The sequence below is a fragment of the Rhodamnia argentea genome, chromosome 3 (assembly GCF_020921035.1).
Source record: "Rhodamnia argentea isolate NSW1041297 chromosome 3, ASM2092103v1, whole genome shotgun sequence".
In the NCBI taxonomy this organism is placed as follows: domain Eukaryota; kingdom Viridiplantae; phylum Streptophyta; class Magnoliopsida; order Myrtales; family Myrtaceae; genus Rhodamnia; species Rhodamnia argentea.
The window spans coordinates 25,725,325-25,752,940 of record NC_063152.1 but is presented as its reverse complement, the minus strand read 5'-3'; the positions used below and the strand labels follow the sequence as shown (position 1 = coordinate 25,752,940).

Below are 27,616 nucleotides of genomic sequence, written 5' to 3'. Positions count from 1 at the left end.
ATGATGATGATAATTATCACTAAAATGAATTAAATTAAGCAGGAGACAAAAAAAAAAAAAAGTTAAAGATTATAATAATTATATACCAAAAGTGAAAGTGGAGTCATCCCAAGCCTGGAGCTCACACCATCTTTTTCTGCCTTGCCTTGCCTTGCCTTTCCTTTCCTTCCAAGACAACACACCACTCAAAGCTTTGCTTTTTTTCACTCCTCTGTCGTCTCTGCAGAGTAGGCCGGAGCAACCTCCATTCTCTGCTCACTTTCATGCTCTTCGATCGACGGTGGCGACGACGGCGGCGACGACGACGACGATGCCGGACGTAAATGGCGCCGCTGCTTCCAAGCCGCCGCAGATCTCGGACATGTTCCAGAAGTTCGCCCTCGCCTTCAAGGCCAGGACCTTCGAGTTCTTCGCCGACGACGAGGAGGAGGCGTCGCTGGCCGCCGCCGCCGGCGACTCTTCCGACGGGTTCGCCCTGCTCGACTCCGCCGAGGAGGTCATCACCGGCCAGAGGGTCGTCGTCATCAAGCCCGATAGCTGCAGAGCCGCTGCCCCGGCGGCAGCTCAGTCGCGGTCCCCGGAGGCCAACCTCTCGTCGGGGGAAACCCTAGGCCGAGAGCTCGAGCGGGCTTGCGGTTTGTCTCCGGAGCCGACGCGATTGACGACCGAGCCGTGGGGCGGAGGAGGGAAGGAGCCGGAAGTGACGGGTTTAGGGCAAAATCGCGATGTTTCCTGGCATTCGGGAGGTTTGCCCGTTGTGGAGTCGAGAGGGATTAACAAATCGAGCGAGGGGGCTCAGAGAAGAGGTGTCGATGCGAGGACGATGGAGACTTTGATCTCTTCGGTGTTCGGGACCGTTTCTTCCTTCGAAGCTTCATACGTACAATTGCAAACTGCGCAAGTGCCGTTCGTCGAGGACAGCGTGAAGGCTGCGGATAAAGCGCTTGTTTCTCATCTCCAGAGATTGTCTGACATCAAGCAATTCTACAGGGAATTACGCAGGAACTCTGATTTAGTTGATGATTTGCAGAACGTGTCGAGCTTGGAAGCTCGGGTACAAGAGAATCAGAGCAAGCTCAGGATTCTCGGAACGATTTCGAACAGGTTGCAATCGGAGATCGACCGGAAGCATAACGAAGTGCACTGTTTGAGGAATCAGTTGGGCGAGATTCAGAAGCGCAATTTGAAGCTGTCGAAGAGGTTGTCGGACAGGTTGAGTTCATCTTGTGAGGTTTCCTTGTGTATCACTGTTTTCGATTCTGTTTTACGTGATGCTTGTAGAGCTACGCATAGGTTTACTAAGATCTTGATTGGTTTGATGAGAAAGGCTGGGTGGAATCTGAATCTGGCAGCTGATTCGTTGTATGGTGATGTTGAGTATGAGAAGAAGGGTCACGACTGCTTTGCGTTTTTGTCGTATGTCTGTTTGGTGATGTTTCGAGGTTTTGACTTGGAAAGCTTCTATTTTGGTGATGATCATGGAGTTGGGAGTAATGGCCATGTGTTGAGCGGTACTAGCTCTATGAAGAAATTGCTCGAACATGTGTCGAGTAACCCAATGGAGGTGATAAGCATGGACCCCGATAGCGAGTTTGCTAGATTCTGTGAGAAGAAGTATCAAGAGCTTATCCGCCCATCCATGGAATCTTCAGTCTTCAGTAATCTAGATGGCAATGAAGCTGTTTTGAGTTCATGGAGGTCTTTGAGTGTATTTTACAAGTCATTTGTTGAGATGGCGAGTTCTATATGGACCCTACATAAGTTGGCCTTTTCGTTTGATCCGGCAGTTGAAATCTTCCAAGTGGAGAGGGGCGTGGAATATAGTCTTGTGTACATGGAAGATGTCATGAAGAGATGTCCTGCACCATGTAAAGTGAAGCCAAGAGTTGGATTCACCGTGGTTCCGGGCTTTAAAATCGGGAAGACGATTGTGCAGTGCAAGGTGTACCTATCTGGGCTTAAATGTGAAGGCTAGTCATTGGGGCTTTGCCGCTTTGCAATGTAGGAAACAGAGAAATCATAATGCGCTCCCTCTGGACGCTGGCCGAACAAGATGAAAAGATGTCCGGCTGAGTTGGTTTGATATGATAGGGCCACAATATTTTGAGAGCTTGACTTCCTGGCACTACAGATGTCTGCAAGAAAAAACAACTGTAAATCTTGGCATTTGCAAGTGAAGCTTAGCAAATGAGTGATCTGGAGTAATAAGCTCTGTGGTGGCGTTGATCCACTGAGGTACCTTCTGGTGTGTAAAGTTCTTCAAATTTTCTTTTGATTTGGTTTTTCAGTTAATTGGTTTCTTGGGAGCTCACTGTATAGGTCGTATCTTTTCTTACACTTAGATACATAGCCAATTTGTGAATCTGTTTTCCTGTTGTTGACTGAGATATCATGTTGTGCATCTAAATCAAGTTTATTCTGAGTTTTCTGACGAGAAGATTTACTGATGTTATGATCAATTCCTAATTGTAATGAAGATTGCTGTAGCATAATGTTGTCAGTGTTGACTTGGAAGTTTCCGCTGGATTGCTGGATGCATTTTTCGTATTGAGTAGAACAAGTGAATTGTCTTTCTGATATATGCATATTGTCCTGCCAAAGGAACTGGCACAGGTGCTCAATAGAAATCCGTAACCTCCTCTCTTTGGGGTCATGGTCCTTATCATTGAAATTATCATACACATACAACCCTATACAGGGGATTCGCAATTCATTAGGGAAAATTATGCATGACTAGAAAAGATGATCTCCCTTGTCATTAAAGCATAGCATGGGCTACTCAGTAAATTCAGGCAGGATAGATTATACATCCTCACTTCCACGTGCCTTTGTGCTGTTTCTGTACTTGAGAAAGTTTTTCTGGTCCTCTATTTCTTAGGCTGGTTGAGGAAAACAGGTTGCATTATCCAACCATTAACCAGACAGAGAAGCATGACTGGTTATATAACAATACATGTATTCTTCTACATGTGTAACAAAAAGAGAAGGAAAAATGAACTTGTGGAAATTGGTGAGGCATGGCTGGATCTCCTTGCTCCGTCTAGCAAACTAGAGAATCAAAGCTCTTAAATCACAAAATTTGAAGGGATGTTTCATTCACCAAAGATTAGCAAACGAAAACAAGAGACTGACTACACTACAGTCGTTGTCTAGATCAGGAAACTAAAAGCTAATCTCGCAACACTGCGGTCATAACAGTTCAAAAACTCACCCATTGTCGGCTTCCTTAATACCAGCATATTGAGCAGCTCCCGACGGCTGAAATGCAGGAACGGATGGAAAGCGTTCTTAGAAGTGATGGGAAATGTGTGTTTCCAAACCAATCAATTTTGAGTTCCCTTTTATCTTTCACTTCGGCATTGTCCTTGGTGACGAGCTGCCTGATATGGTGTTTTCTGAAGTAGGATTAGACCGAAACCTCGTGCTCGCTTAGTTCTTCCGATTATCTGTCTTGTGGTGCTTGCTTACAAGAACCCTCAAAGGAATGACTTTTACCTATTGTGAGTTCCCCCGATTTTGACCCTCTGACCCAACTTTATATCCAAGAACCTGCTTGCATTCTGGATTTTGCGGTCTCTACTTACACCATACTAACAATGGACACTACGGATTGGTGAGGACCCACGAAAGGGTTATCCCCGAAATCGAAGAGAAACTGCAGCTGGATTCCCAACCGTCCTCTTCAAGTTTTTCCGCCTGCCTACATCGTTGCAACCTAACAAACCGGCATTAAATGATGTACTCTTTCATTCTCTGCCAGAGATGTTAATTTCAACAGGCAAGGATGCCCGTATTACTTGTCAAAGTAGGCACGGTTCTCCGATTCGACGTTGTCCGATCTAACCATATCCGTCCCGTCGGCCTTGTGGGTGATGACTGATTTTGCAGAGGCCATTCCAAAATGCCCATCTCTTCCATTTGTGTTCATGCATAGTGTGCATACAAACCACCCACCCGAAACCGTCCCACATAACATAGCATTCGGGTCATGTTATCGACCCTATCGCTACCGATCTCGTGACTTAAAATCAGACAAAGTCTCTCTCAGAAACCAACCCCTCCTTCGTTTTCCATGTGGAAGAGAGCAGGAACTTGAGGAAGATGAGATCTCATTTTCAGCTTCGTCGAGACTGAACTTAGCTGCTGTCCGAGGGACTTTTGCCCTCTAGTCTGATTTGGGCTTTTTTTTTTTGTGGGGTGGTTGGTGATAGAACCGGGTTTCAAAAGTTGGTCAACAGCCGACCCTACAAAAGTTAGCAACTCTTCCTAGTCTATAGCTTCTCCTTATCGATTTCATTATTTTGTGCGACACGAAATAATAATTTCAGTAGACCCAACTTTCAAGTGCTGCGCTTTATGAGAACCGCAAGCCATAATCGAAACAAGGAATAACTCCAGTCACGCCCAACTTATTGTATATGGACACCATTCATTCCACTAAGTTTGAAACCCTACTTTTCTTTTTATAACCCCGGACACGAACACCGAGGCTCGAGAACCCGGAGGCCGGTGAAACATCCTACGGATCTTATGAACCCTATTGATCTAGACTTTTAACTTGTGTAAATAATTTAATACAGAGCAGCTTGTACGCAGTTGATATATAAATAGGCGACCTTTGCTGTGGCTCCCGAGCTGAGAATCTTCCCATGTCCCGATCAATTATGCCTGCCTGGGGAGTCGAAACCCCACCAAACGAAAACTTTCCGCCTGTAAGGAGCTAGAATTGAAATTCGCTTTACTTTTAATTGCGGATGAAGTAGTTTCACCTCGCAGGCAAGCAAGCAAGCATCTTCTGGACCAATAATGCCAGAGAAGGAAGAGAAAAGAAGACCATATAGAAAATGTAATCATCCACTGACTTTTCCTCAATCACCCATTAGCTAAAACCAATCCCGCTTGGTTCTAATCTTGAGCCATCAACATTCAGGGTGGATTTGTTTTGCCGAAAATAAATGATTGAAGAATTTTTATCTAAAAGTGACCGCCGATACCATCTCAAATGAATGAACGAAATTAATTTTCGTTTTCCGTGAAATAAGAGAGAAAAGATTTGAGCTCATTTAACTCATGGGCCTCAGTAGAGCTATTAATACGGGTTCATGATCCATTTCTGACTCATATTTTATATAATGGGTTTTTTTTGTGGGTTGTTAGATTTTAGAGGTCCCACTAAAAATGAATTCAAATAAGTTGAAGCTAAATCTGATAGTCAAAAATAGATCACACATAGAACCCATTTTCGACCGATAGGTGTGGCCTGCACCTTCCACAAGTTATAAATGGGCCTCAAAGGCTCAACTTCATTAGTTTATACTTTTTAAAAATTATATTTTAATTTATTTTGCTTTTCTTATTTCTTTCATTTTCCTCCGGCGATTGGTGGCACAGCAAGTGCCGACTTGACTGGCGGCACGGTGGGCGGCCATGAACAGTTTTTTTTTTTTTTTGTCTTCAGACCAAAAAAATAAAATTTCTTTTTTTTTACTTATAAAAATATAAAATTTAAACTAAAAAATAAAAACTCTCCAATTCAAAGAAATCGAAAGCCAACGCTTGGTTCATGATACGCCGGACCCGCACAGGTCGGCTGGGTTTTGTAAGACCTCTCGGAGCGCAAGAAACCAAAAGCCGACGCTCAATTCATGATAAGTAAATGCCATGAGATAACTTCAACGAGGTCGCTCCGTTCTTGCTCATAATCAGGTGAAATCGGAGAGTGAACGAGCGTAAGGAGTCGGCTCGCCCGCCTCACCGCGCCGTAACTCTTGTTGGGCGAAAGCTTTGAAGAAGCTTCTTCTTTCCTCGAAGAGGAATATCGAGCAGTTTATAGTATCTTCATGTGACAAAAGATTGAGATCACACAAGTCGAGTGAGCTAGAGCAGGAAGAAACCGGAGGATGAAATTGGAAGGCTGGATGGAAATTAGGCTTAAAGAAGAAAAGGGACACGTGGCTGAAAGTGAAGAAGGAAACAGGCATTGAATGTTGACAATTTCAAGTGTTGGGGAGTTAGATGCCTAGAGAGGACAGCAACTTTCTGAGAAAGCAGACCGTCTTTTTATGGCTTGGCCTCGATACACTCGCTTTCTCAACTCTCTCGTACGTTCCCTTCCCTTCCCTTCCCTTCCCACCCAGAGAGAGAGAGAGAGCTTTGAAGGTGAAGGTGAAGCAGAAGCAGAAGCTGGGAAAGTAGGACATTTTGCACAGTATGGGCTACGAAAACACAACTCATCGATACATGCCAAAACACGAAGGCATGGCAATGGCAGCTCTCTCAGCCTCAGCTTCACAACTGAGCAAAAGTCCTTGCTTTCTCTGCTTCACCTTCACAAATCACACCTCTCTCTCTCTCTCATCGATACATGCCAAAAGAAAGCAATGGCATGGCAATGGCAGCTCCAATTAATGCCATCTTTATTGGATTTCCAACCTCCCTAACACGTTGCCTGACAGTCCCTCCTACACTGTTTAGACCATGGCTTTTATCCATTGGATTTTACCGTGTAGGACCTTTCAGTAGAGAGAGAGAGCGGGGTTGATTATCATGATGATCTTTTCGTTGAGATCAAGACATTCTTTTGTGTCACCTACCATGCATCATGATTCAACTTTTAACCAGGTGCAGGTTTTGCTGTACTTTAATCCATCTCTCAGCTACTTAACAAGAAGCCTTTTGTTATGTGGCGTAGGTTTTAGCATAGAAACCTTGGCCCTAATGTATCATGCCGTTCAAGATTATGGGCGGTAATGACCGCCTTTCTATATTGCAATGTTAATGCACTCTTCGTATCCTATCTCGATCCCATCGGTTCATTTCTCTTCATATGGTTCGAGAAAGTGGATGCATCTGTTAATACCCTGATTGTGGATTTGGAATCACGAATGGAAATGAGTAGAGACGATGTTACACCCAATTGCGTATCGGATAAAGAGAGGACTTATGTGACTTGAGGCGAGTCCCAACAGGTAGATGGTTTTGAAATTGGGAAAGAGATTATTGAACATAACTCTTCAAAAAGATTATTCATTTGATTTTAATTGATACGTTAGAAATTCACATGATTTTTCCTTCATTTGTGTTTTTTTAAGTAAGTTTACACGTCGGTGATTCCCGTGTTTAACACCCATTAAACAATGGCCTACATAGCCCTTTCTTTTTTAGTTAAGTTTACACGTCGGTGATTTCGGTGATTCCAATGTTTAATATTGGAGAAGCGTTGTTGCGTTTCGAGCATGTTGCATTTCCTAATTTCCTTTTGCGTGCTTGTCATCGTTTCTCTTATCTGTTGCAGTGTATCGGCCTTGCAATGCGAACACACTGCCATTGCCAAGGCGAACCTCACAAACGATGATACTGTGGAGGCTTAGTTGAATCCAGAAATGCCTAAGGAGGACATTTGAACATCGGGTGAAAGTTCAAGAATTCATGATGTGATTCACCCTATTTGAAAAAGTCAATAATTCTGAGTACCCGGGCAAAAATTCAAATGGCTGGGAAAATCGATAATTTTAACTAGATCATTTTCCCTCGGCTTTAATCATGCATATTTTCTTTGAACGATATCTTTCTTTCTATTTACTAATCATTTTTAGCAATCCAAACACGTGAAAGTTCGGAAACCGATTCGCAAAAGAATCTTCTATTCAAACAAACACACCTTTAATTAGGCCAATGTAGGTTGCATTTGCTTCATTAATGAGCTTTTCACGAATTAGTTTTCCGGAATTTCACGTGTTTGGTTTGTTGAAAATGGTTAATCAATGAAAACACATTTAGAAAACACTCATAATTAAAATTTAAAAAATGAATTCTTGATTCTAAATATAGAAAATCATTTTCTCAAGCATGACAAGTCTTTTACCACAAACGCTCAGTAATTTCTTCACCTTTTATCCTAAGATAGAGTTTTATTTGGTTTTTAGTAGCATATCGGCAAACAAATGAAAATCGTCCGTTTTCCTTGAAAACGATTTTTCATAATGCGTAATCCTTCATCATGAAGTTTTTAGCAAAACAAACACATCTATCATCTTGAAAAGCTAAGTTGGGAAGTAACATTTATCAAGACGTTTTCACTTTACAACTTCTATGATTTTTTTTTGCCCAATACTTGCAAGCCCTCGCCTAGACCCGGCATGGGCGTCGTTGGGCAAGGGCCACGACCCTCGCCTAGACTAGGCGAGGGTCTTGACCCATGATTGTTGTTGGTGACCTTCGCCGGCTACTGCCGATGCCCTGGCGATTTGTGGAGGGAAGAACATGAATTATAGAGAAGCAAAGAATAGGGAAAAAAATAAAAGAAAAAAGGAAAAAAATAAGGGAAAAAAATAAAATAAAATTCAAAAAAATGAAAGAAAAACTGTAAAACAATTTCGTTTCAAATAATATGGTCAATGTTAGTGATTTCAGGCTTAAATTGAACAAATGGACTACATTGGAAAATGGTCAAAAGGTTTAGGACTACATTGGCTAAGTCAAAGAATTTAGAACTAAATTGGCAGCCGCATAATAGGTGTAGGGCTTTTTGGACAAATTTCCTCAAGAACAAGCAAAGCATCTATTATTTCTCGGAACTCCAAGTTACAAAATATGGAATTTTATTAGAACATTACGGAGCAAATATTTATATCGTTTGGCTACAAAGGAAAATCCCTAGACGTGCTTGTTTTGATTTGTCGTGCTTATTGTTTGTTCTCCTATCAAATGTCAATACATATTAATCTTTTAAGATATTACTCATAAATGTGTATGCATAATGAAACCTATCTATAAAATGATTTCTAATCCCGATAGTGTATTATTCCAAGTTTTGAATACCATAAGAAATGGAGAGAATTACCAAAAAAGTCATAAAGTTATTGCAATTGTGTCAATTCAAACCTTAATCTTTTTTTTTTTTCTAATTTAATCATAAACCTTTTGCATTTACGCCAATTCAGTATATTCGGTAGGCCAACCCTAGCGTGGCGATGCCGGTCTTGATAAAGACTTTTTTGGTCCAAATCCGATTTTCAATATCAATTTATTTAGATTAAATTAAAAGAATGAAAAGTTTAAGGATATCTACATACAAATATATGTATATATATTCCAGCGATGGTGAGGCGGCGACGGCGAGGGCTTGCAGCCCTCCCCACCTGTTTCTCTCCTTTTTTAAATTTTTTTACCTTTTTGTGAATTTAATTTAAATAAACTTGATACTAAAAGTCAGATTTGGAAAAAAAAAAAAACTTTACTTCAACATCGACAGTGCCACATCATCGCCGGCCAACTAAATGGTTTGAATTGGTACAAATGCAAAAGGTTTAGAATTAAATTAGCTAAAAAAAAAAGTTACAAGAACTAGAGGGATCCACCAAAGAAGATCCTTGGGAGCCGGCGGGTGAAACCCGGTGAACGGTGGCCGTTAAGACCGAATTGATACAATTGCAACAAGTTTATAATTTTTTTTTAATAATTTACCCATAAGAAATGAATAGAAGCAAAACACAGAAATGAAAGTGACACTAGAGTTGATCACAAGCCAGGTGACATGCCAAGTTTTCCGAGGCTCCAAGAGTTAATTAGCATATGCATACGCAAACTCACCCAAATGTGAGGTCTCTCTCCGCCCCCGCGCCCCCCCACCCCTCTTCTTTCTTCTTCCTTCTAGGTTGGCGGGTGCGCCTGTGTGACCAAATCTATCAACAAGAGATGCTATGACCCCAAATGTGAGGTCCCCAGCCTCAAGCGGCTCCAAATCCAGCGTTGCCCGAGAACAGGGCCGCCATTCCGCAGGCGATTCCCCTTCCTTCGAGCACAAAGAGGGCGGTGGAGAGATCTCGACTGGGCGGCGACACGGGGTGATCGGTATGGTGGTGGCATGAAGCAACATCGAGCATGGCATGGTGCGATGGTTGTGGGGATATGGAAAGAGGGGTGTTATGTTATGAGGTTCTTTGAATTAATTTGTGGTAAATGCATCCATAACAATCAGCATAATAAAGAAATATGTTGAGGTTTGACAAGGAAAAGGCTTAGTTTGATCGGTTGGATGGGTGGATCCGTCATATTCTATAAAATGGTTGAATTGATGTATGGTTTGTCGCATGCAAAAAGGTAAAACAATGCCTCTCGTGCACTTATTCAATCTTTATAGATGAGCTTTGTAAATGTAAAATTGGGCGTTCAAAGTAAATATCTTTGCTTTGAATATGTACTTATCTTATTTTCAAAAGTATCTTTAAAATTGCTATTGCTTCTTATAATTAACTAAATGGTGCCCTAAGTGCATGTGTTAACAATGTACTTGTTCCATTATACTATTGGGATGATTTAAAGCTTTATATCGATTTTGGGACGGTTTTCTTTCTATCTATATCCAATCATCGTCGAGATCTCATTTCCTAAACAGTGGCATGGTAAGTGGTGATAAGATTGATCATGTTAAGGTATACTCCTCCTAATAGTTTTTTTTTTTTTTTTGGTGAAACTCCTCCTAATAGTTTGATTACTGAATTTATATGCGTTTTATAAGCACATCATCTTTTTTCACCTAATAGTATAAGTTTTTGGGCTGAACATTCTAACAGATTACATCAATTAAGTTTGAGAAACCGTTTCTCTTGAAGAATTCTTCTAGACTTTAAAAACTCTGTTTGTTTCACGAAAAAAAAAACTTTCAGAATTTTTTTTTTCGGATTTTCTAACATTTAGTTCGCTAAAAATAAGCTAGTCAAGGATAACATTTTCCATTCATGAAAAAACTCCTTCAAAAGTGGGGACTATATTTTCCTCATCTTTCCTTCCTCTTCTCTTTCACATCTTTTTTTCTTTTTAATAAATTTTTTAAATTTATTTTCAATTTTTATTTATTTTTGTCAAAATTTGAATTTTTTTAGTTTTTGATGCTTTTCTTTTTCTTTTTCCTTTTTAATTTTTAATTTTCCCTTCTTCAAAGGCCGGTTGCTGGCCACGTCTCGACGGCCTCGAGCTTGGCCTCGCCTTAGGTTGGCTAAGATTGGTCGTTGGAATCTGGTGCGCTCAAGCCTCATCGAGCCGGTCATTGGTCGCTAGCAAAACATGAAAGGAAAAAGCAAAAAAAGGAAAAAAAACATAAAATAAAATGATCAAAATTAATTTAAAAAAAATACAGTAAAAACAAAAATATATTATTAAAAAGCATGTATAGTAGCAATTGATTTTCCTTTAACAAGTGGTGGAAAATATTTCTGAGTTCGTTTTTAGATTTCAGCCAAATATCGAAAAATTTTTTTTTTCAGGAAGCCCCACATGTCGAAGCGAATCTTGTACATGTCGAATTAAAGAAACGAGGAACAACTTTGGCCCCCCCCCACAAAAACAAAAAGAAAACGAAAAGGACACTCCCGTGCGCCCAAAATTTATTGCCACCCAAAGCGCAAACCCGGAAGCAAATGAAGCTTGCATGCGGCAGCAGCAGGGGGGGGGCCCCACCTCATTCATCACTACATGATCCCGAACACCTTTAAACCATTAGCGTAGCGGCAATTATTGAAAGCGAAAACCCTAGCTTTTCGCGAGAAGAGGACTTCCGAGTCGTTCAGAAAGAAACGCTGGGAGGAGGGAGGACAGCGGGGAACGGAAGGCAGCTGACAAACTGCCTTTAGGGTTCGAGCAAAGCTTTTAGGGTTTTTAACTTTTTGCAGAACCAGAAAGGAGGAAGAAAGCAAAGAAGAAAAGGGAGAGGAGAGGGGCCGTGTAGGCGCGAGGGGGCTACGCGCTGATTTAGCTAACCCTAGTTATGAAAAGCCAACACCGATCCCACGCCAGGCCGTGTTCAAGCAGGTTAAGAGGATCGCCTCTGGCTTCTGTCGTCGCTGACAACTACGGATCTCTGCACATATGTTTGTTTGTGTATGCTGTCTGTGTTCTTCGCTTGAAGAGAGAGAGAGAGAGAGAGAGAGAGAGTTGAGTGGTCAAATCGATAAGTGCAAATTGGCATTATATGGTCATTATGGTGGTAATAATAGATGGCGAGATCCTCTTTATTGAACATGAGGCAGAGCGCCAGCCATGCTCTGCAAGGGACTTTTCGCTTGCAAAATGTTGTGTTTGTCACCAAAAGAGATGGTTTTGTGTCCAATTGAGTGCGGTCAGCTTCCGAAAAAGGCCCCTTTCCTCAGTATCTATGTTCTTTTCTGCATTGTTTTGCTAAGGCCTGTCCGAAAGTTTTTAACTAAGACAGCTTTCGGAGCTCATCCGATACGAGGTGATCGGATTCGAGTTTATCGAAGCTTTGTTTGTGTCGTTGATTGCTAAGTGAAAAGTGCAGACAATGCATGCGTGATTGGCAACTAAATATTCTGCAACTGAGCCAAACAGTTATTAGCTAAAGGATTATTGCGCACAAAAAGGTATGTGTCGAAATGATTAATGCTCTTACTTTCTAAACTAGACTGAACGAGGAGTCGCTAATCGTCTCATGTTGATGAAGATCCGACCGGTGAAGGACATGCCAAAGTAAATTTTTTTTTTTTTACTTTTTCCTGTTCGAGGCGTAAGTAGATCATGGCTCAAGATTCAACAGCAATTGTGAACGTTTTAAACCCGCTTCTAGGCTCACGATCAAGACTCGACTAAATTTCTAGGAGCGAATCTTGCATTCTCAACTAGGATACGCCTAACTACAAGACGTTTTTACGTCGTGTGAGTGGATCAAGTCGAGATATGCTAATCCTAGACTCCCAGGGAAGAAGGTATCTCACAAATGGAAGAGAACCAGGGCGAGTAATGCGAATAAGTCACCTATGCACTTGATGAGCTATTGAATTGTATGGTGGGATCAAATGCGACACCAATATCATATGCCGATGTGACCTGTACTTGCTAAGCTCTTAAGGTGGGATATTCTATAGGCTTACGAAGCTTACTCGAACAATGTACAAAGTTAGATAGCAAGGGATTGAATCTACGAAATATTCCTCGACATGTTGTTCCTTCCCCAGGACACTCTCAAACGAGAACCTGCAAAACGGCTTCGGCCTCTTTGGTCGGTCCATTAGATCAAAAATGCCTAGAGACGGTTGTGAAAAAAAAAATTACAGAACAGAATGCAAGAACGTAAAAAGAAGAACGAGAGGGCTAGAAGAGTAGGAGGATGTCTCCCGTCCTTACCAACAATTGCTGAACGGCTGAACGAGGTAATAGAATCCTCGTATATCAAGGACGAAAGATGAATTTTTTTTTTTTTAATTTAGAAAAAAGGGCTATTGACTTTGATTTGGGAATGAAGAGCTAGAAATAAAGGCGCAAGGCTAATTCCAAGTAGTGCAGATGCTAGGTGCCTATCATTTTACTATCCCCGTAGAGTGTTTTTTTTTTTTCTAAATAGTGGTGGGAATATAACAGTGTAACCCCTATTTAAAAGTAGGATTTTGTTTGCATAACATTCTCACGGTAACTGTAAAAAAAGTAGAACATTAGATTAAGAGGATCACCTCAGGATTTTGCTATCATTTTACTCTCTCTCTCTCTCTCTCTCTCTCTATCTGACCCACTGCTAGCTGGGCCCCCACCCCCGGCGATCCTATTACGACACATTCGCTGTCGCTTCCATCATCAATCTCTCTCTCTCTCTCTCTTGCTAGGATCTTGTTGGGATTTACACTAGGTACGGCGACGACTTAAATAAACACATGTAGACAGATTAATTAAAACAGGGAGAGCAGATGTCTTCATCCATGACATTAGATCTATCAGATCCAGAGTTTGCTAGCATAATGGCCTTTGTGTGGCTGTGAAAATAACACGTTATGAATCATGAAATTTTTGAATGATTTGACCTCATAATAATTTTTAATTATTTGTTATTTATATTTTGTGACCTAGCACATGTTGTTGATCTCCCAATGAATTAAAGTCTGTCCCGTAATCATTTCTCTAAGTAATTCCTAATTTTCGTACGCTGGTATTGATGATTCAGCTGCACAACAAAAGCACAGTTTTGGCATCGACACATCATTTTTTTTGTTTTTTCGGTCGAGATATAGACAAAGATTTGGAGTCATTGATGGTGGGAATTTGGACATTGAAACCCTAGAAGAAGTGGAGGAAGGAAGGAGAGAGTTGTGGGGGGCATCGCCCCCACCCTCATAACTAGTGAAAACAACAGGTGAATGAGAGAGAGTTAAATCACTCCCATGCACACGTCCCTTTCCCCCCACTTCTCTCTATCTCTCGGGAATGCCAAACCCTAACATTTGATTTTTTTTTTTATATATATCTTTTTTTTATACTATTTTCTTCGTTTCTTGCTTTCTTCCATTCAAGCTTCAGCTGCTTGTTGCAGCTGTGCCCCCTCTCTTTCTCCCCCACTAGTGCGGCCACCCTTCATGATTCGTCAATGATCAACAAGTGGTCCAGAAATGTATACCAGAGATCCGATGCAGAAAAAGCTGAAAAAAACAAACTAACCCTATAAAAATCGAATGCCAGGGAGCTCCAGATTTTGTTTTTTCAGTGAATATACTTTATTGTGCTTTTTAACTGATTTCTTTTAGGTATGTAAGATTTTAGAAATTTTTTGCCCAACATCTAGTAAAGGTCTTCAGACGGAGAGGGGCGGGAACTAGCACCGGGCCTCCTAGTTTAGCCATTATGAAGGACCACGAATGTTTGGATTTTACCTTGTTAGGTTTGGAGATCTAATCCAGATTGGGGAAAGTACAAACGCGAATCGGCATTCGGGGCATCGCTCTGCATTTGTAGTTCTCCCTCGTCGTTCAATAGGATTTGCGTTATTAATTAGAGTTTGGGAAAATTAAGTTAAGCCATCACCAGAACAAAAGAAAAAAAAGGACCTCCCAAACTTGTTCCTAACCATGTTCCTAACCATCTACTTTACATTAGCCTTCCATTCGAAAATATCACCGGTTATCTTATATGCACCTTACCACATCAAAAACGCTTCAAACCCTAATTTACACTACTCTGAGAGAGAGAGAGAGAGAGAGAGAGAGAGAGAGAGAGAGAGAGAGAGAGAGAGAGAGAGAGAGAGAGAGAGAGAAGAGGGGAGGAGGAAGAGAGAACTCCGTCACTCGAACTTCATTCGTAGAATTGAGGCGCAGCCTAGAGGCAGGGGTGCTTGATGTGGTGCCGGGATCGAGCCTGGGGCTACTAGTGCAGTGAAGAATATAAGATGAGAGAATGTGTGAGGGTGTGTTCATTTGTGGTCAAAATTGATTTCGTTGATGGGAAAAATTTAGCTAAGAATAGATGGATCGACGTAAATTTGGGCTGTTGCAGAATCACCTAACTTAATGCAAGATTAACCACTTCAGAACGTCGATAAATTTAGCAAACATTTTCTTGATTACAAACTCATAGTGAATGATGCCCCCCAATTACATATAGAAGAACTACTCTAAGGGAAAACCAAAAGCTTGCAAATGTTACATCAATTTCGAGCAGAGTAATTGCAATATGGGTTCGAAAAGGGCGTGTACAAAGTAATTAACGTAGTTAACCTGAATTCGGTATGCAGGGCATGTTCAAGCATCCAACAAGAGCTTCGCTTTATTCGATATACTACTTTTTGGACATTAATCTTAGTTTCTTTAGCATCCAGTAACATGTTCTTCTAAGCTGTTACTTTCTTCTTCTGCACAAATTTTTCTTTTGAAAAATGCTTCCCTAACTGTCTGACAAGACCGTCGATTATTTCTGATCGTAGATCCACACACCATCACGACGTGTTTTGCATAAATCACTTATTACTTGAAAAATCGTGAAGTCAGAAATAATAACAATACTGTTATATTGTACTAAGGATAACTTTTTTTAAAGATGAAAATGGATAGAGAAGAAAGTGACTTTCCAAGTCTGTTACATCTCCTAATATATTAGCATCAAAATTCCCATCTATCCCATCTCTCTCTCTCTCTCTCTCTTCGCCACCTCTTTTCTTCTTCATGCTACAGAAACTGAACAATCAAAAGTGAGAGAGAGAGAGAGAGATTTTCAGATCCGAAGCAGTCAAGCTGTCTCTCATATAATATCAATCCCACCCTCTCTATCACCCTTCGACTTCACAGCACTGATCGGTCAATCCCATCAACCCATCAAATCAAAAGAGCGAAACATCATGTCCTCCTCGTCTGCCGCCTTTTCACCGGACCCCCTCTCCCCCAACGAGCAGCTCTGTTATGTCCATTGCAACTTTTGCGACACCGTCCTTGCGGTCTCTCTCTCTCTCTCTCTCTCTCTCCCTGACTTTTTGTCCCCAATAATGATTCCCCCTCGCATTATTCTGTCTCTCTTTCTTGCGCTCTGAATATTTAAGCTGCTGCTCCTGTTCTTGTTCTTGTTCATGTTCTTCTTATGTCTTCTCTTGGTTTTCTTCTTCCTCCTCTCTCTGTGATGGGGTGGTTCTTCTTCTTGTTGTAATGTGTTTGGCTTGGGGGTTGCGACGTTCTTTGTTGCAGGTGAGCGTTCCGTGTAGCAGCTTGTTCAAGACGGTCACGGTCCGATGTGGTCACTGCACCAATCTCCTGTCGGTCAACATGCGAGGCCTCCTCCTCCCTCCGGCCGCTGCGAACCAGCTTCACCTTGGCCATTCTTACTTCGCCCCTCAAAACCTTCTGGTATATTACATTTGTGTTTCATGCTTTCCTGATGCTATAGAGAAAACTCATCAACCTAGGGCTCTTTTCGTATCATGAACACAAACGGAAAAAAAACGAAAGAAAGAAGAAGACAGCTAGGGTTCCTCCAATAATGGTTGCATAATTGGCTGTTTTTCCCTTTTCCCTGTTCCGTTTTCTTGTCTTTTGGACAAATAATTATCTGAAGCCCAATTGAGAACTTTGGACAGCTTATAGGCTTGTCTTCCTTTTCCTTGATTTTTTTTCCTTTGTGTTTAGTTTTGGGGTTCTAATCTATGGGAATGTGTAGGAGGAAATCCGGAACGTGCCACCCAACATGCTGATAAATCCGACGATCCCGGACGAGCCAATGGTGCAGCTACGAGGAGGGATAGAAGAGATCCCGAAGCCGCCGCCGGTCGTGAACAGACGTGAGATTCCGCCTGCTCTAGCTTTAATTTCACATCTTTTTGGTTCCTTCTTTGCCTCACATGTTTCTTTACTTCTTTCTTGATTGTGCAAGTAAATTGTCTATTGTCCCTGCCGTCCAAGAAATAATCCCTGCATATTTTTTTTTATACGGGCCTTATCGGCGAGCAGTTCGCTCTTAACCAAATTAGGAGCAAAAAGTCGCAAGAAAAGTCGGATTCAATTGCTCTGACGCTTACCCTTGAACATTCCTCTAGAGTTTTTCCTGCTTGTATCATGTTTTTCTCTCTTTCGGCTCTCTCAAGTTCCAGTTTTTACAGGGCAAACTGGTTAGGGCACTTTAAGATCTGCCTCTCCACTTTCATTACATTGCATCTGCCTCTCCACTTTCATTACATTGCTTTTAGAGACCGCAGTGTGGCCTCCTAAAATAGAGACGTCCTTGCTGTTTGCCCTAGCCGTCGCCCTCACCGAACCGCAAAAGCTAGTAAAGGTTCCACATCTGTTCTTTTTGTTGGTAACGAATTTGGTTTTGCTTCCTTCGGAGAAAAAAATGAAGAAGATCGGTTTCTTTGCAAACCCTAAATTTGTCAAACCTAAAATGCAGATAGCCCTGGATTTATTAGGTTCTTTAGGAGTGGCTGTAGCTGCATCTGCACTGGCGCACCATATCTGCTTAGAGCAAGACAGAACATCTTCGTTCAATTCGAGGTGTTTTTTTTTTTTTTTTTGTATGGGTGGGGGCGAAGAGGGGAGGACAAGAAAATGAGAATGACCTGTCCAGAAGATCATGATGAGGTGATGATGGGTTGGGAAGATAAAGACAGAGAAAGATAGAGATAAGAAAGCTTTGCACAAAGTCAGCGAAGTGAAATTATGAGTAACGGGTGTTTTGTCTGTTCTTCGTGTCTGTCTGTCCATTGTTTCAGCTCCTGAGAAGAGACAGAGAGTCCCATCTGCATACAACCGCTTCATCAAGTAAGTCATTAACCTTCGAGTCATTCTTTTTACATTACTTACAGGATTTTTTTTTTGTGAAAAACAATCAAATCTCTGATCCTTTCAAACTTCAAAGATTTAACTGAAAAAGGAAGTAATCTTTTTTTTTAAAGATATGTCTAGGGTTTAGTTTCACTAGCAAGTTTCTGCTTGACACTTGTCATTTTCGTCGGATAGAGTTTAGCTATTAATAAAAATGGAGTGAAGTTGCACAAATTTGTGAGCTCCTGAGGAATGTGAGACTATCAAGAAGACAGTCATGGTGACATTGACGTATCTATCAACTTCCACAGGGACGAGATCCAACGCATCAAAGCTGGGAATCCTGATATCAGCCACAGAGAGGCCTTCAGTGCTGCTGCTAAAAACGTGAGTCTCTCTGCTTTCTCTCTCTATCTTTCTCATCACAAAGAAACTTTTGAGCAGCCTTATTTTCTCCTTTAAAATTTGATCTTTTCTTGATGTTCAAAGCACTTGGGGAATTATTCAAGATCTTATTTCAATTCCTTTCTGCATATTCCGATATTTGAATCGACCTGCGTAACATGACAAGAGTTGTGATTAACGGGTACGGACGTTGGGTTTCTTTCAGTGGGCCCATTTCCCGCACATCCATTTCGGACTCATGCCTGATACTGAGCCCGTGAAGAAACCTAACTTTTGCCAACAGGTACGTTCCATCTTTCAAGGCCTCTCCTTTCGAATATCATGAGAGTTCAAATTTAGAGAACCCTAGTTCATCGTACCCCACAAACAAAAAGTTAAAAAGTCCATATCTTCCCTTTGTTTTTTCAAGAGTAAATGGCTCTGGTACTGCGATTTTAATGACGATAATCTGTCATTTTTGTGTAGGAAGGAGAGGACGTGCTCATGAAGGATGGGTTCTTCGCGCCTGCAAATGTGGGTGTCTCCCCCTATTAGTAATTGGCCAAGAAACCCGAAGAAAAAAAAAAGGGAAAGGAAAGAGCGTTCTTGTGTGTGTGTGTGTGTGTCTCTCTCTCTAAGTTCATCAGTTCACTCATCTTCTTCCTTTCATTTCCCCAGCATGAAAGTGTCGCTGCCAGTTCGTCTCTTATCGTTCTACGCGTCGTGTTTCTAAGAGAGACTTTCTCTAAGCTCTAACTTTGTGGCTCTTGCTCAGCTTCTGTTGCACTCGTGGCGTGTTTGAAAGCTTTTTAGTTGGATTGATTAAGTTTTAGAGAGAGAGAGGGAGAGAGGGGTCTTGAAGCTCGGACAACATGGAGCTTCTTGAAACCGAAACCTCGATGGGTCGAGGTTTGTTCGCATTTCTTAATCTGTACTGTGAACCTCTTTCTTTAACTATGCCGCTCTCTCTCTCTCTTCTTCCAATGTCATCTTCCATGATGCTTTGCCCTGCATGCATTACGTCTTGTGCGAGCTTGTCTTGGAAAAGCTACTTTTTCCATCTGAGGGAGCTTTATTTCCCCCTTACTTTTGGGTGAATATAATCGTAATCTAAGCGGTATATCAGAAACTACTAGTTAATTTCTGGGAATAGAGCTAAGAGAATTAGCAGATGGGGTAATTATGAACAACAAATGCTTGGGAGGAGAATAGAAAAAGAATCTTTAGCTACAAGATCTTCTGGAAAATTTTGGTGTTCCTCCCTTGTTTTCGTCTAGTTCTTACCTTATTTTCCTACTATATTGCTCACTTTGGAGGTCAAAAACCAAAAGCTCATACAAGAGCAAGACTCTACAACTCTTTTTGAAGCTTGTGTTAGGTACAGCGAATGCAATCGTGTAATCTCTTCTCGATTCTGATACTAACGCCAAATATTGTACAAAGTTCTATTTAGTTTGCTATAGCATTAGGGTTTTCAAAGGAGACTAAATTAAGTTTCAGTGACGTGAGTTTCGGCTTAGGTTAATATTAGATTGTGTTGTACCATCAAAATTCTAAAATAACCTGTATGTTGATATGCCAGTTCACTTTATGTCGTTCAAGTGAAGATCAAGTCCTACTGTCTTTTAAGTTTTCTTTTTTCATCATTTTCCATCATATATATTCAATTGAGAAATTTGATACTCAACTCCCAGAGAATGGTGACTAGCAAAGCACGATAAAGAGGAATGGTTGCTCTCGTGATAACTATAGAGAATCAATTGTGACAATTTGACGTGCATTTTACCTGCCATGGATCACACTATCTGATGTCCATGGTGCGGGGATAGTTGTCCAAAAAGTGCTAAATCTGTTGTACAATGGCCAATTCGGTCCTAAACTTTTCAATTGTACCAATTTAATCCTAAACCTTTTTGCGATTTGTCAAATTAGCCCTAAATATTTCGATTGTGTCGATTTAATCCTAAATTTTTTGAAAATTTTCCAATTTAGTCTTAAACCTGTTGTTTGGATAATTAGCCGAAATGACTATATTGACAAATTGTGAAAAAGGTTTAGGACCGAATTGGCCGCCGTACAATAAATTTAGGAATTTTTTTGGACAACTTTGCCTCCATGCTGATATCATGATTTTGGAGGCCTAAATTAGGAAAAGCAAAGAAGTTTTTGCAGGCACTGGATTCAAATTGTATGTGGGGGCTCCTCAATTGAGTGGAATACATCGGTTTAAAGATGAAGGCAAACATCTGAAAACGATCAAGCGCTTGAACTGAACGTGAGAACTATCCAAAATCCACATTTATTGAGCCAAGCACAAAAGGTATGCACCTCCACAAATTTTTCTAAGGACCGGACAAAATAATTTTTCGTTAGAAAAACGGCAGGGTATGCTAGGTTGGTCTGACAAATTGGCATGGATCGGCGACGCGGCAGTTTCTAATTGGGTGTTGTGATGTAGTTTGCTTATGTAACTCTACTTGTAATTTCTTACGTTACTTAATTTGCAGTTTTGTCCGCTAAACTTACTTTGCCTAGCTAAACCTAATTACTGCTGGCTAGTGAATAGAGAGGAGTGTGCAAGTAGTTGTCTTTGTTTGCCCCGTAGATTTTAGAGCCCTATATCGATAAGTGAGCTCTCTGCCCCGCTTTTTCGTTTTTATTATTATTTATATATATATTTTTTAAGGGAATTAAACAAAACCTTCTGAAATTTTGGGAGGGATGCACGTTAGCCTTAAAACTTAAAATTATTACAAGTTAGCTCATCAACTTTCATTTTGTCACAAACGTTAAATAAATAAATAAAAGTATCCGGTGTTAGAAAGTCCAACACGAAAGCTTAATTTCTCTAACTCGTAAAGGAAACTCATCGTGGCTTCAAAGGGTCCACATAACAATAACGTTATCACATAGATCCCTGGTAATTACCGAACTTGATATACTCCCAGCCCCCAAAATAAATGCATTTCCTAATGTGAATCAAATAAAAAATTTATGAATTTTCCACATCATATGAGTGCGCCTCCTTGTCCAGCATGAATAAAGAAAAAAAAAAGATACTTTTACCGTACGATAATGAGCATAACTGGCCAGAAATTTATATTTCTCCGATGATAGGTAATCACCTAACTTGAAAAGGACACAAGAGCATGACACTTGATGATTATTGCTTGCCTAACTTATAACTAACGAGACCAATGTTTATTTCAGAAAATCAAGCGATGATACTCATATCATATTATAATCTTTGGGGTCAATGATGTCTCAGGCTATGGATGGGGCCATCGGGCCTCGCCCACAGGGTCACTATTGCTGGGCCTTGATTTTCAAACCGTTATTCGCCAATAAGAAGCGAAGTTTTCGATACGCTCGATACACAATAATCTCATTCAAACTTATCGTCCCATGCAAACGTGTAAACGCTATAGAGGAAAATAAATTGTTAACACTTGGCATACTTTGGTTGGCTTAGATCGGCGATTCAAGAACATCCTACCGCAATTAATTTTTTTGACAAGTACCGCCCTATCGAAATTTTAGGATAATCTTGACGTGTGAATAGCTAATTAAGCAGGAAAATGAGTGGGAAACGACTCGGAGAGGTCCGTCCCGACCATCCCCAACCTGCCCCACATAAATATATTCGGCCGCGTCCTCCTCGAGAGAGAGCTTGACCCTTGGCAAATTAGGCACAAAATCAACTTCAAATTGATCAGACGCATATTCAAAAGACCTATGGCCAAATTGTCAAAGTCGTCCCAGCACTTACTAACAAGATTAGGTAAGCGTTTTCAAACTTACTCAATTTTTTTAGGAATGACCGTTCAAATACGAACAGCCAAGAAGATGATAATAACACAGGATGGATCAGAACTTAATAGAGAGGATTGGAAAGAAAAATTTACGATTTTCAAGTGAACGTCGTACGAAAGTCATAGTATTTATGATGTCTTTTTCATAATCGGGAGTGTAACAAAGATTTTTAACACTTCATACGACAATGGTAGGATAAATGATACGACATGCCTTCAGGACGGATTAGCTCAAGCTCTCGCCTCGCTCGAGCGTGCAAACCCTCGACCTCTCCCCTTCTGCCATAGAAAATATGGGGCGACGGCCTTCTCTACGTTCTCGATGGTGATTGTGTAAATTTCTTTATCGCATGAATTGACAGATCGTTTGCTTATTTGATATAAAAGACCTAAAAATATTACATCCTCAGCCCCACTGTAGGTCGGCAATTAAGGAATAATTGACTGCTGAAAAGGTCAAGGGGGGGACCGTAGGATGTGTCCTAGAAGATTGCCGGGCAAGGTGAGCCTTCGCCAGATAAAACAACAAGGCAAATACAGAGCAGAGGAGACAATGATGGGCCGTGCATCAAGTACGTTAGCCGTAGAGAAGCAGCAAAGGGAGGATCGCATAATGCGTTCTTAATATAAAGAACCTTATGTTATACGCAACAAGGACAGTTTGGCATTAAACAAGGACAAATTTCACCTTTGTTGAATATCATAGCCTTTCTTATTTAACTTGTATTTAACGTGTAGAGTATGGTCCTACTTAGACATTACATTATTTTCACGTAATTTGGGGTTTCGGGATTGAGATCCTTCTTGGATCTCTCTACAACGAGGCATGACACATTAGGGTTTCGTCCCACGCCCAAACACTAACAGGGTAATGTAGTTGCACTGGAGTGAGACTTATTTCGGTTGTGCTTGTTTGAGGGAAAGGATTTTTCATGATTTTTTTTTTAATTTCACGCGTTTGGTTTGCTGAATATATTCGGTCGACGAAAAATCATTCATGGTCAAAGAAAATATGCATGTTTAGAGTTAAGAAAATGAATTTTCTAACCCGAAAAGAAGAAAACATTTTTTCTCTCTTATAAACTTTTTCTCGAAACAAACGCACCCTTAATAGATATTAAGAGCTTCCGCAGTATATAAAGAAACATGTAAAATAAATAGGGAAAGTACCAAGAAAGTCATAAATCTATTGCATTGGTACCAATTCGGTCATGTACTTGTTAATTGTACCAATTGAGTCCTAACCTGGTGACGATGTGTCAATACAGGTTTATCCGGGCAATTTTGGCGGAAATCACTTACATGGACGTCAACCATTCTATGTGGCATAGCCGGTGCCGACATGAATGAATTTTATAGTTCTTAATATCTTTATGTTTCTTTTTTCTTTTTTTTTTTTTTTTTAATTACAACTTTGGGCCGACAAAGTCACCAGCGGACCATCGCTAGCCATAGGCAAGGGTGTCGCAGCACTCGCCTAGATCCGGCCAAGGGTCGACACCGTCACGTGTTGGTCGACGAGGGCTTTTGCGCCCTCGCTGGATCTAATTGAGGGCGCAAAGGCCCTCATTGGCCCATAGTTGGGGAAGAAAAAATAAAGGAAGAAAAAGAAAAAATAATAAAATAAATAAAAAATTAAAAAAATTAAAAATTGTCCATGTTAGCATTTGTCATGCCATATAGGATGGTCGGCATCTATATCGGCAATTTCTGGCCGAAATTGGCCGATGGAATACGTTGGTAAATAGTTAAAAGGTTTAAGATTCAATTGGTACAATTGAAAAACTTAGGATTGAATTGGCACCAATGAAATAGATTTATGATTTCTTTTTGTACTTTTCCCCTATCAATGGGTGACATCAGCATGGGCGGATCGGTTTGAGTATGAAGCCCAAAAGTCCTTACCCAAGCATGTCCTCGTTAAATATGGTAAATTAATTTCGTAAAATCAACTTGGCATAGGCGGGGTTAATTATCCAAGCCCTCCAACCGTGCTTTAGCCCCACGGGCCTAAGCAAATCATTTTATTCGGATCACGTATTGTAACATCCTGTCCCACATCGCCTAGGAAGTGAGGTCTTGGATGGTTTATTTGGCTAGACCCTTCTTAGACTTGCAAGATGCATTTTTCGGGGGTTGTATGGGCGGCTCTCGAAGGAATAAAACCGTGAGGAGTTGACGAGCCTTGTGCTATACTCCAAAGCAGAGAATATCTTGCAAGTGACGCAGCAAAGGCGTAGTGGGCCTAGGCCGTTACGGTTGGTATCAGAGCCAACTCCCAATAGCATGTGGGGTAGTAGTGGGCGCTTGCTGGTGCCATTGTGGACGCTTGCTGGTGCCATTGTGGGCACAAAGTCCCATCTGTGCCACCGAGGGAGGAAGTATGTAACATCCTGTCCCACATCGCCTAGGAAGTGAGCTCTTTGATGGTTTATATGGCTAGGCTCTCTTTAGACTTGCAAGACGCGTTTTTCGGGGGTTTTATGGGTGGCCCTCGAAGGAACAAAACCGTGATGAGTTAGCGAGCCTTGTGCTGCATTCCAAAGCGGACAATATCTTGTAAGTGATGCAGCGGAGGCATGGTGAGCCTAGGCTATTACACTTATCATGTTATCCCGATCATTTCTCTATGATTCATATGTTGCCTTGTGTTGTTATTTGTGTCGAGCATTGCCAGTCCTATGTTGAAAATGTCCATTGTGCCATCACCAAACTTCACGGAAACAGTTTTGACTCATTGTATGTCCTTATTTTCGAAAATGTATTAACACAGGTCAATTTAAAGTGCTAATTAGGTACATTGAATGCTCAATGTTAAGGTGAGGATATTATTTTCAAACATGTGTCCATCTATTTTCCGTAAACATCGTATCGATCGTCATATTCGCATCGCGCCTAAACCAAATGCTCAATAAAATTGTCATGGTCTCCTCTACAAAAGATCCAGATTTACGTTGATATTTGGACAAGTCAGGGCAAGGTACATGTTGGATTTCATTCCTCGTACAATGTAGGTGGTATCTTCGTTCTTTTATTTGTTTCCCACTTAGCTTTCGAAAAGTTTGTTCGATTTGAAACTAGTTCGGCGCTAGACATGTTTGGGGTCTCACATAATCTTGCAACTCGGATCATGTCGCTAGTAGTCGATAATTGCGCAACCTCAAACTAGCAAGGCATGCTGCCCTAAAGCCAATGAGCCGTCACTAGAACCGACGATACCGAGCACGCCGATAGTGTACGTGATCGAGACCACCTACCACGTTATCATAACTAGGAGGATGCCGCAAGTTTGAAGTATCTTTAATCTCACATCGTTCGAACTCGAATAACCGCACCGATGGAATAATCTTGCACTTCCTTATCCTTTTAAAGCCAGGTGTTTCGCCTACTCGTTACATGTTGCTAATTTCGAGTTAAAATATTTAATTCTCTACTACCGTCCATCTTTCTTTTTGAATTCATTTTTCTCTTTATCGGAGGTGAGCAAGACGGACTTACCGAATCGGGAACCACTCGGACGGGACCAAACCGGCCGGTTCGGTTGGGTTCTCATTTCCATAAATTTGAATCGATGATTTTTGGTTTGGTTCCCTATTCGAGGCCCTCCCGATCAGATTGATTATTTTATGTCCTTTTTTTATTTCTTAATTTTAAACTTAATACTTCATAGTTATTTTTTCAATTGTCTAAACATATTAAAATTAAAATCCATGTTACTCACACATACTAATAATCCACCAGTTTCAGTTCCTCAAAATCGGTCCTTTCGATCCAATTTTTGAGTGGGATCAGACTGGATCGGGAAGCGATCGCCCTACTCTTTATTGAGACCTTTTCTTGCTTACGTACGGAAGACGGTACGACACACAAGACCGATCCAATCTCAATTTGAGGGCGGTCGGCATTAAGATCGATTAAATTTATTGCCAAGCGGCCCCCCTCGATGGCTTTTGATCACGCCTAGACGACAATTTCTCCATCGGCGCGACTCTTCCGGGACACTTGGCTTGATCGAAGTCTTTGAGCAGTGCCTCCCACAATTAAAATTCCATTTGAGCGTTTGAAAAGTCCACTCGCCAAAAGAGACCCTTTACCTTTTTGCTTTTTTTGTTTTTTTTGTTTTTTGTCTTCAAGCGGATGTGGGGATTGCTCCAACGTCTAATTCTAATCTCCGATCAAGATTCTCCACTACCACCGCCACCACCAAGTTGGTGAAAGAGACGTTTATGGTCACGATGCAACAGTAAGCACGAAATTATCTGACTTTCGCTGGTAATGCTAAGTACACTAAGATTGATCGACAAAATAAGTAGATTTAAGTAAATAATTTGGTGTGTCGGAGGTGAACCCCGCGATGGTCCGATTATAGCCCGTCACGCGGGATTTAGAAATTGAGTAGACCGGTCTCAATACACTTATCATCGTTACTCCACCATATACATCAAAATTCAGTGAGAGGGAAAATTATTAAACATGTCCTATAACCATTGTAATTATACTAATTCATTCCTAAATCCTTTTGCAATTGTGTCAATTCAGTCTATTTAGCCGACCGGTACTAATGTGGATGCCAACCGATGACAAAATATTTAAATATTTGTTTGCTCTTCTTGTTCTTTTTCTGTTTTTTCTTTCCTCTTTTTCCTCCAACGGATCACCGGCCTCGGGTGAAGCGCTCCCCTGTCGGCCATTGGCAAGGCTCGACCTCATCGGCCATCTCCTTTGGCCGATCGCCGTGCTAAAATTGGCTGAATGGACCGAATAGATACGATTGCAAAAGGTTTAGGATCGGGCGCTAGCCAATTTGCTCAACCATCCCGAGATCTTAGAAAAGGCAATAAAAGAGATAGACTCCCAAATCGGCCGGGATCGTTTGACGGACAAATCGGATCTCGCAAAGCTTCCTTACCTTTAGAACATTATCTCATATATGCTTTTGGCTTACACCCACCTGTCCCGCTTCTCATACCCTACTATTCATCGGATGATTGCACAACAGGACAGCACAACATGCCCTGTGACATAAATCGTGAAAAAAAAAAAAATCTAAGACTGGACTGATACAATTGCAATAGATGTAAATTTTTTTTTTTTATAACTTTCCCTCCAAACTTAGAGCATTGGTAGGTACTTGGACCAAAATACCTTGTTATCCCCGATGGGACTGAGCACTTAGACACACGACGAATATGGTAAATCCATAATTACCTTTGGTAACACATGGAAGAGTGAAATAATATATGAATTCTCAACCTTAATACCAAGGATCATAATAGCTACAAATAAACACACCGAGCCAATTTTGCAGAGAGGGTTCATCTCCACATGCAAGAAATCCTTTGTACCTATCAAGCAGAGTTGAAAACCCTTTCATGACCTAGTCATGAAATCGCCATATCCCCGGGA

At 41.1% G+C, this 27,616-nt stretch overlaps 2 protein-coding genes across 2 annotated transcripts; both read left to right on the top strand.

Moving 5' to 3' along the window:
* Positions 1 to 212: 212 nt before the first annotated feature.
* On the top strand, positions 213 to 2,422 carry LOC115756378 (protein GRAVITROPIC IN THE LIGHT 1). The gene has a single exon (XM_030696118.2). The coding sequence runs from the start codon at positions 311 to 313 to the stop codon at positions 1,973 to 1,975; it is 1,665 nt and encodes a 554-aa protein (XP_030551978.2). The 5' UTR covers positions 213 to 310; the 3' UTR covers positions 1,976 to 2,422.
* Positions 2,423 to 15,952: 13,530 nt separating this feature from the next.
* On the top strand, positions 15,953 to 19,352 carry LOC115756390 (axial regulator YABBY 1-like). Its single transcript, XM_048276792.1, has 7 exons — positions 15,953 to 16,201; positions 16,446 to 16,604; positions 16,915 to 17,035; positions 17,963 to 18,011; positions 18,326 to 18,401; positions 18,625 to 18,702; positions 18,885 to 19,352. The coding sequence occupies exons 1-7, from the start codon at positions 16,106 to 16,108 to the stop codon at positions 18,951 to 18,953; spliced, it is 648 nt and encodes a 215-aa protein (XP_048132749.1). The 5' UTR covers positions 15,953 to 16,105; the 3' UTR covers positions 18,954 to 19,352.
* The last annotated feature ends 8,264 nt before the right edge of the window (positions 19,353 to 27,616 follow it).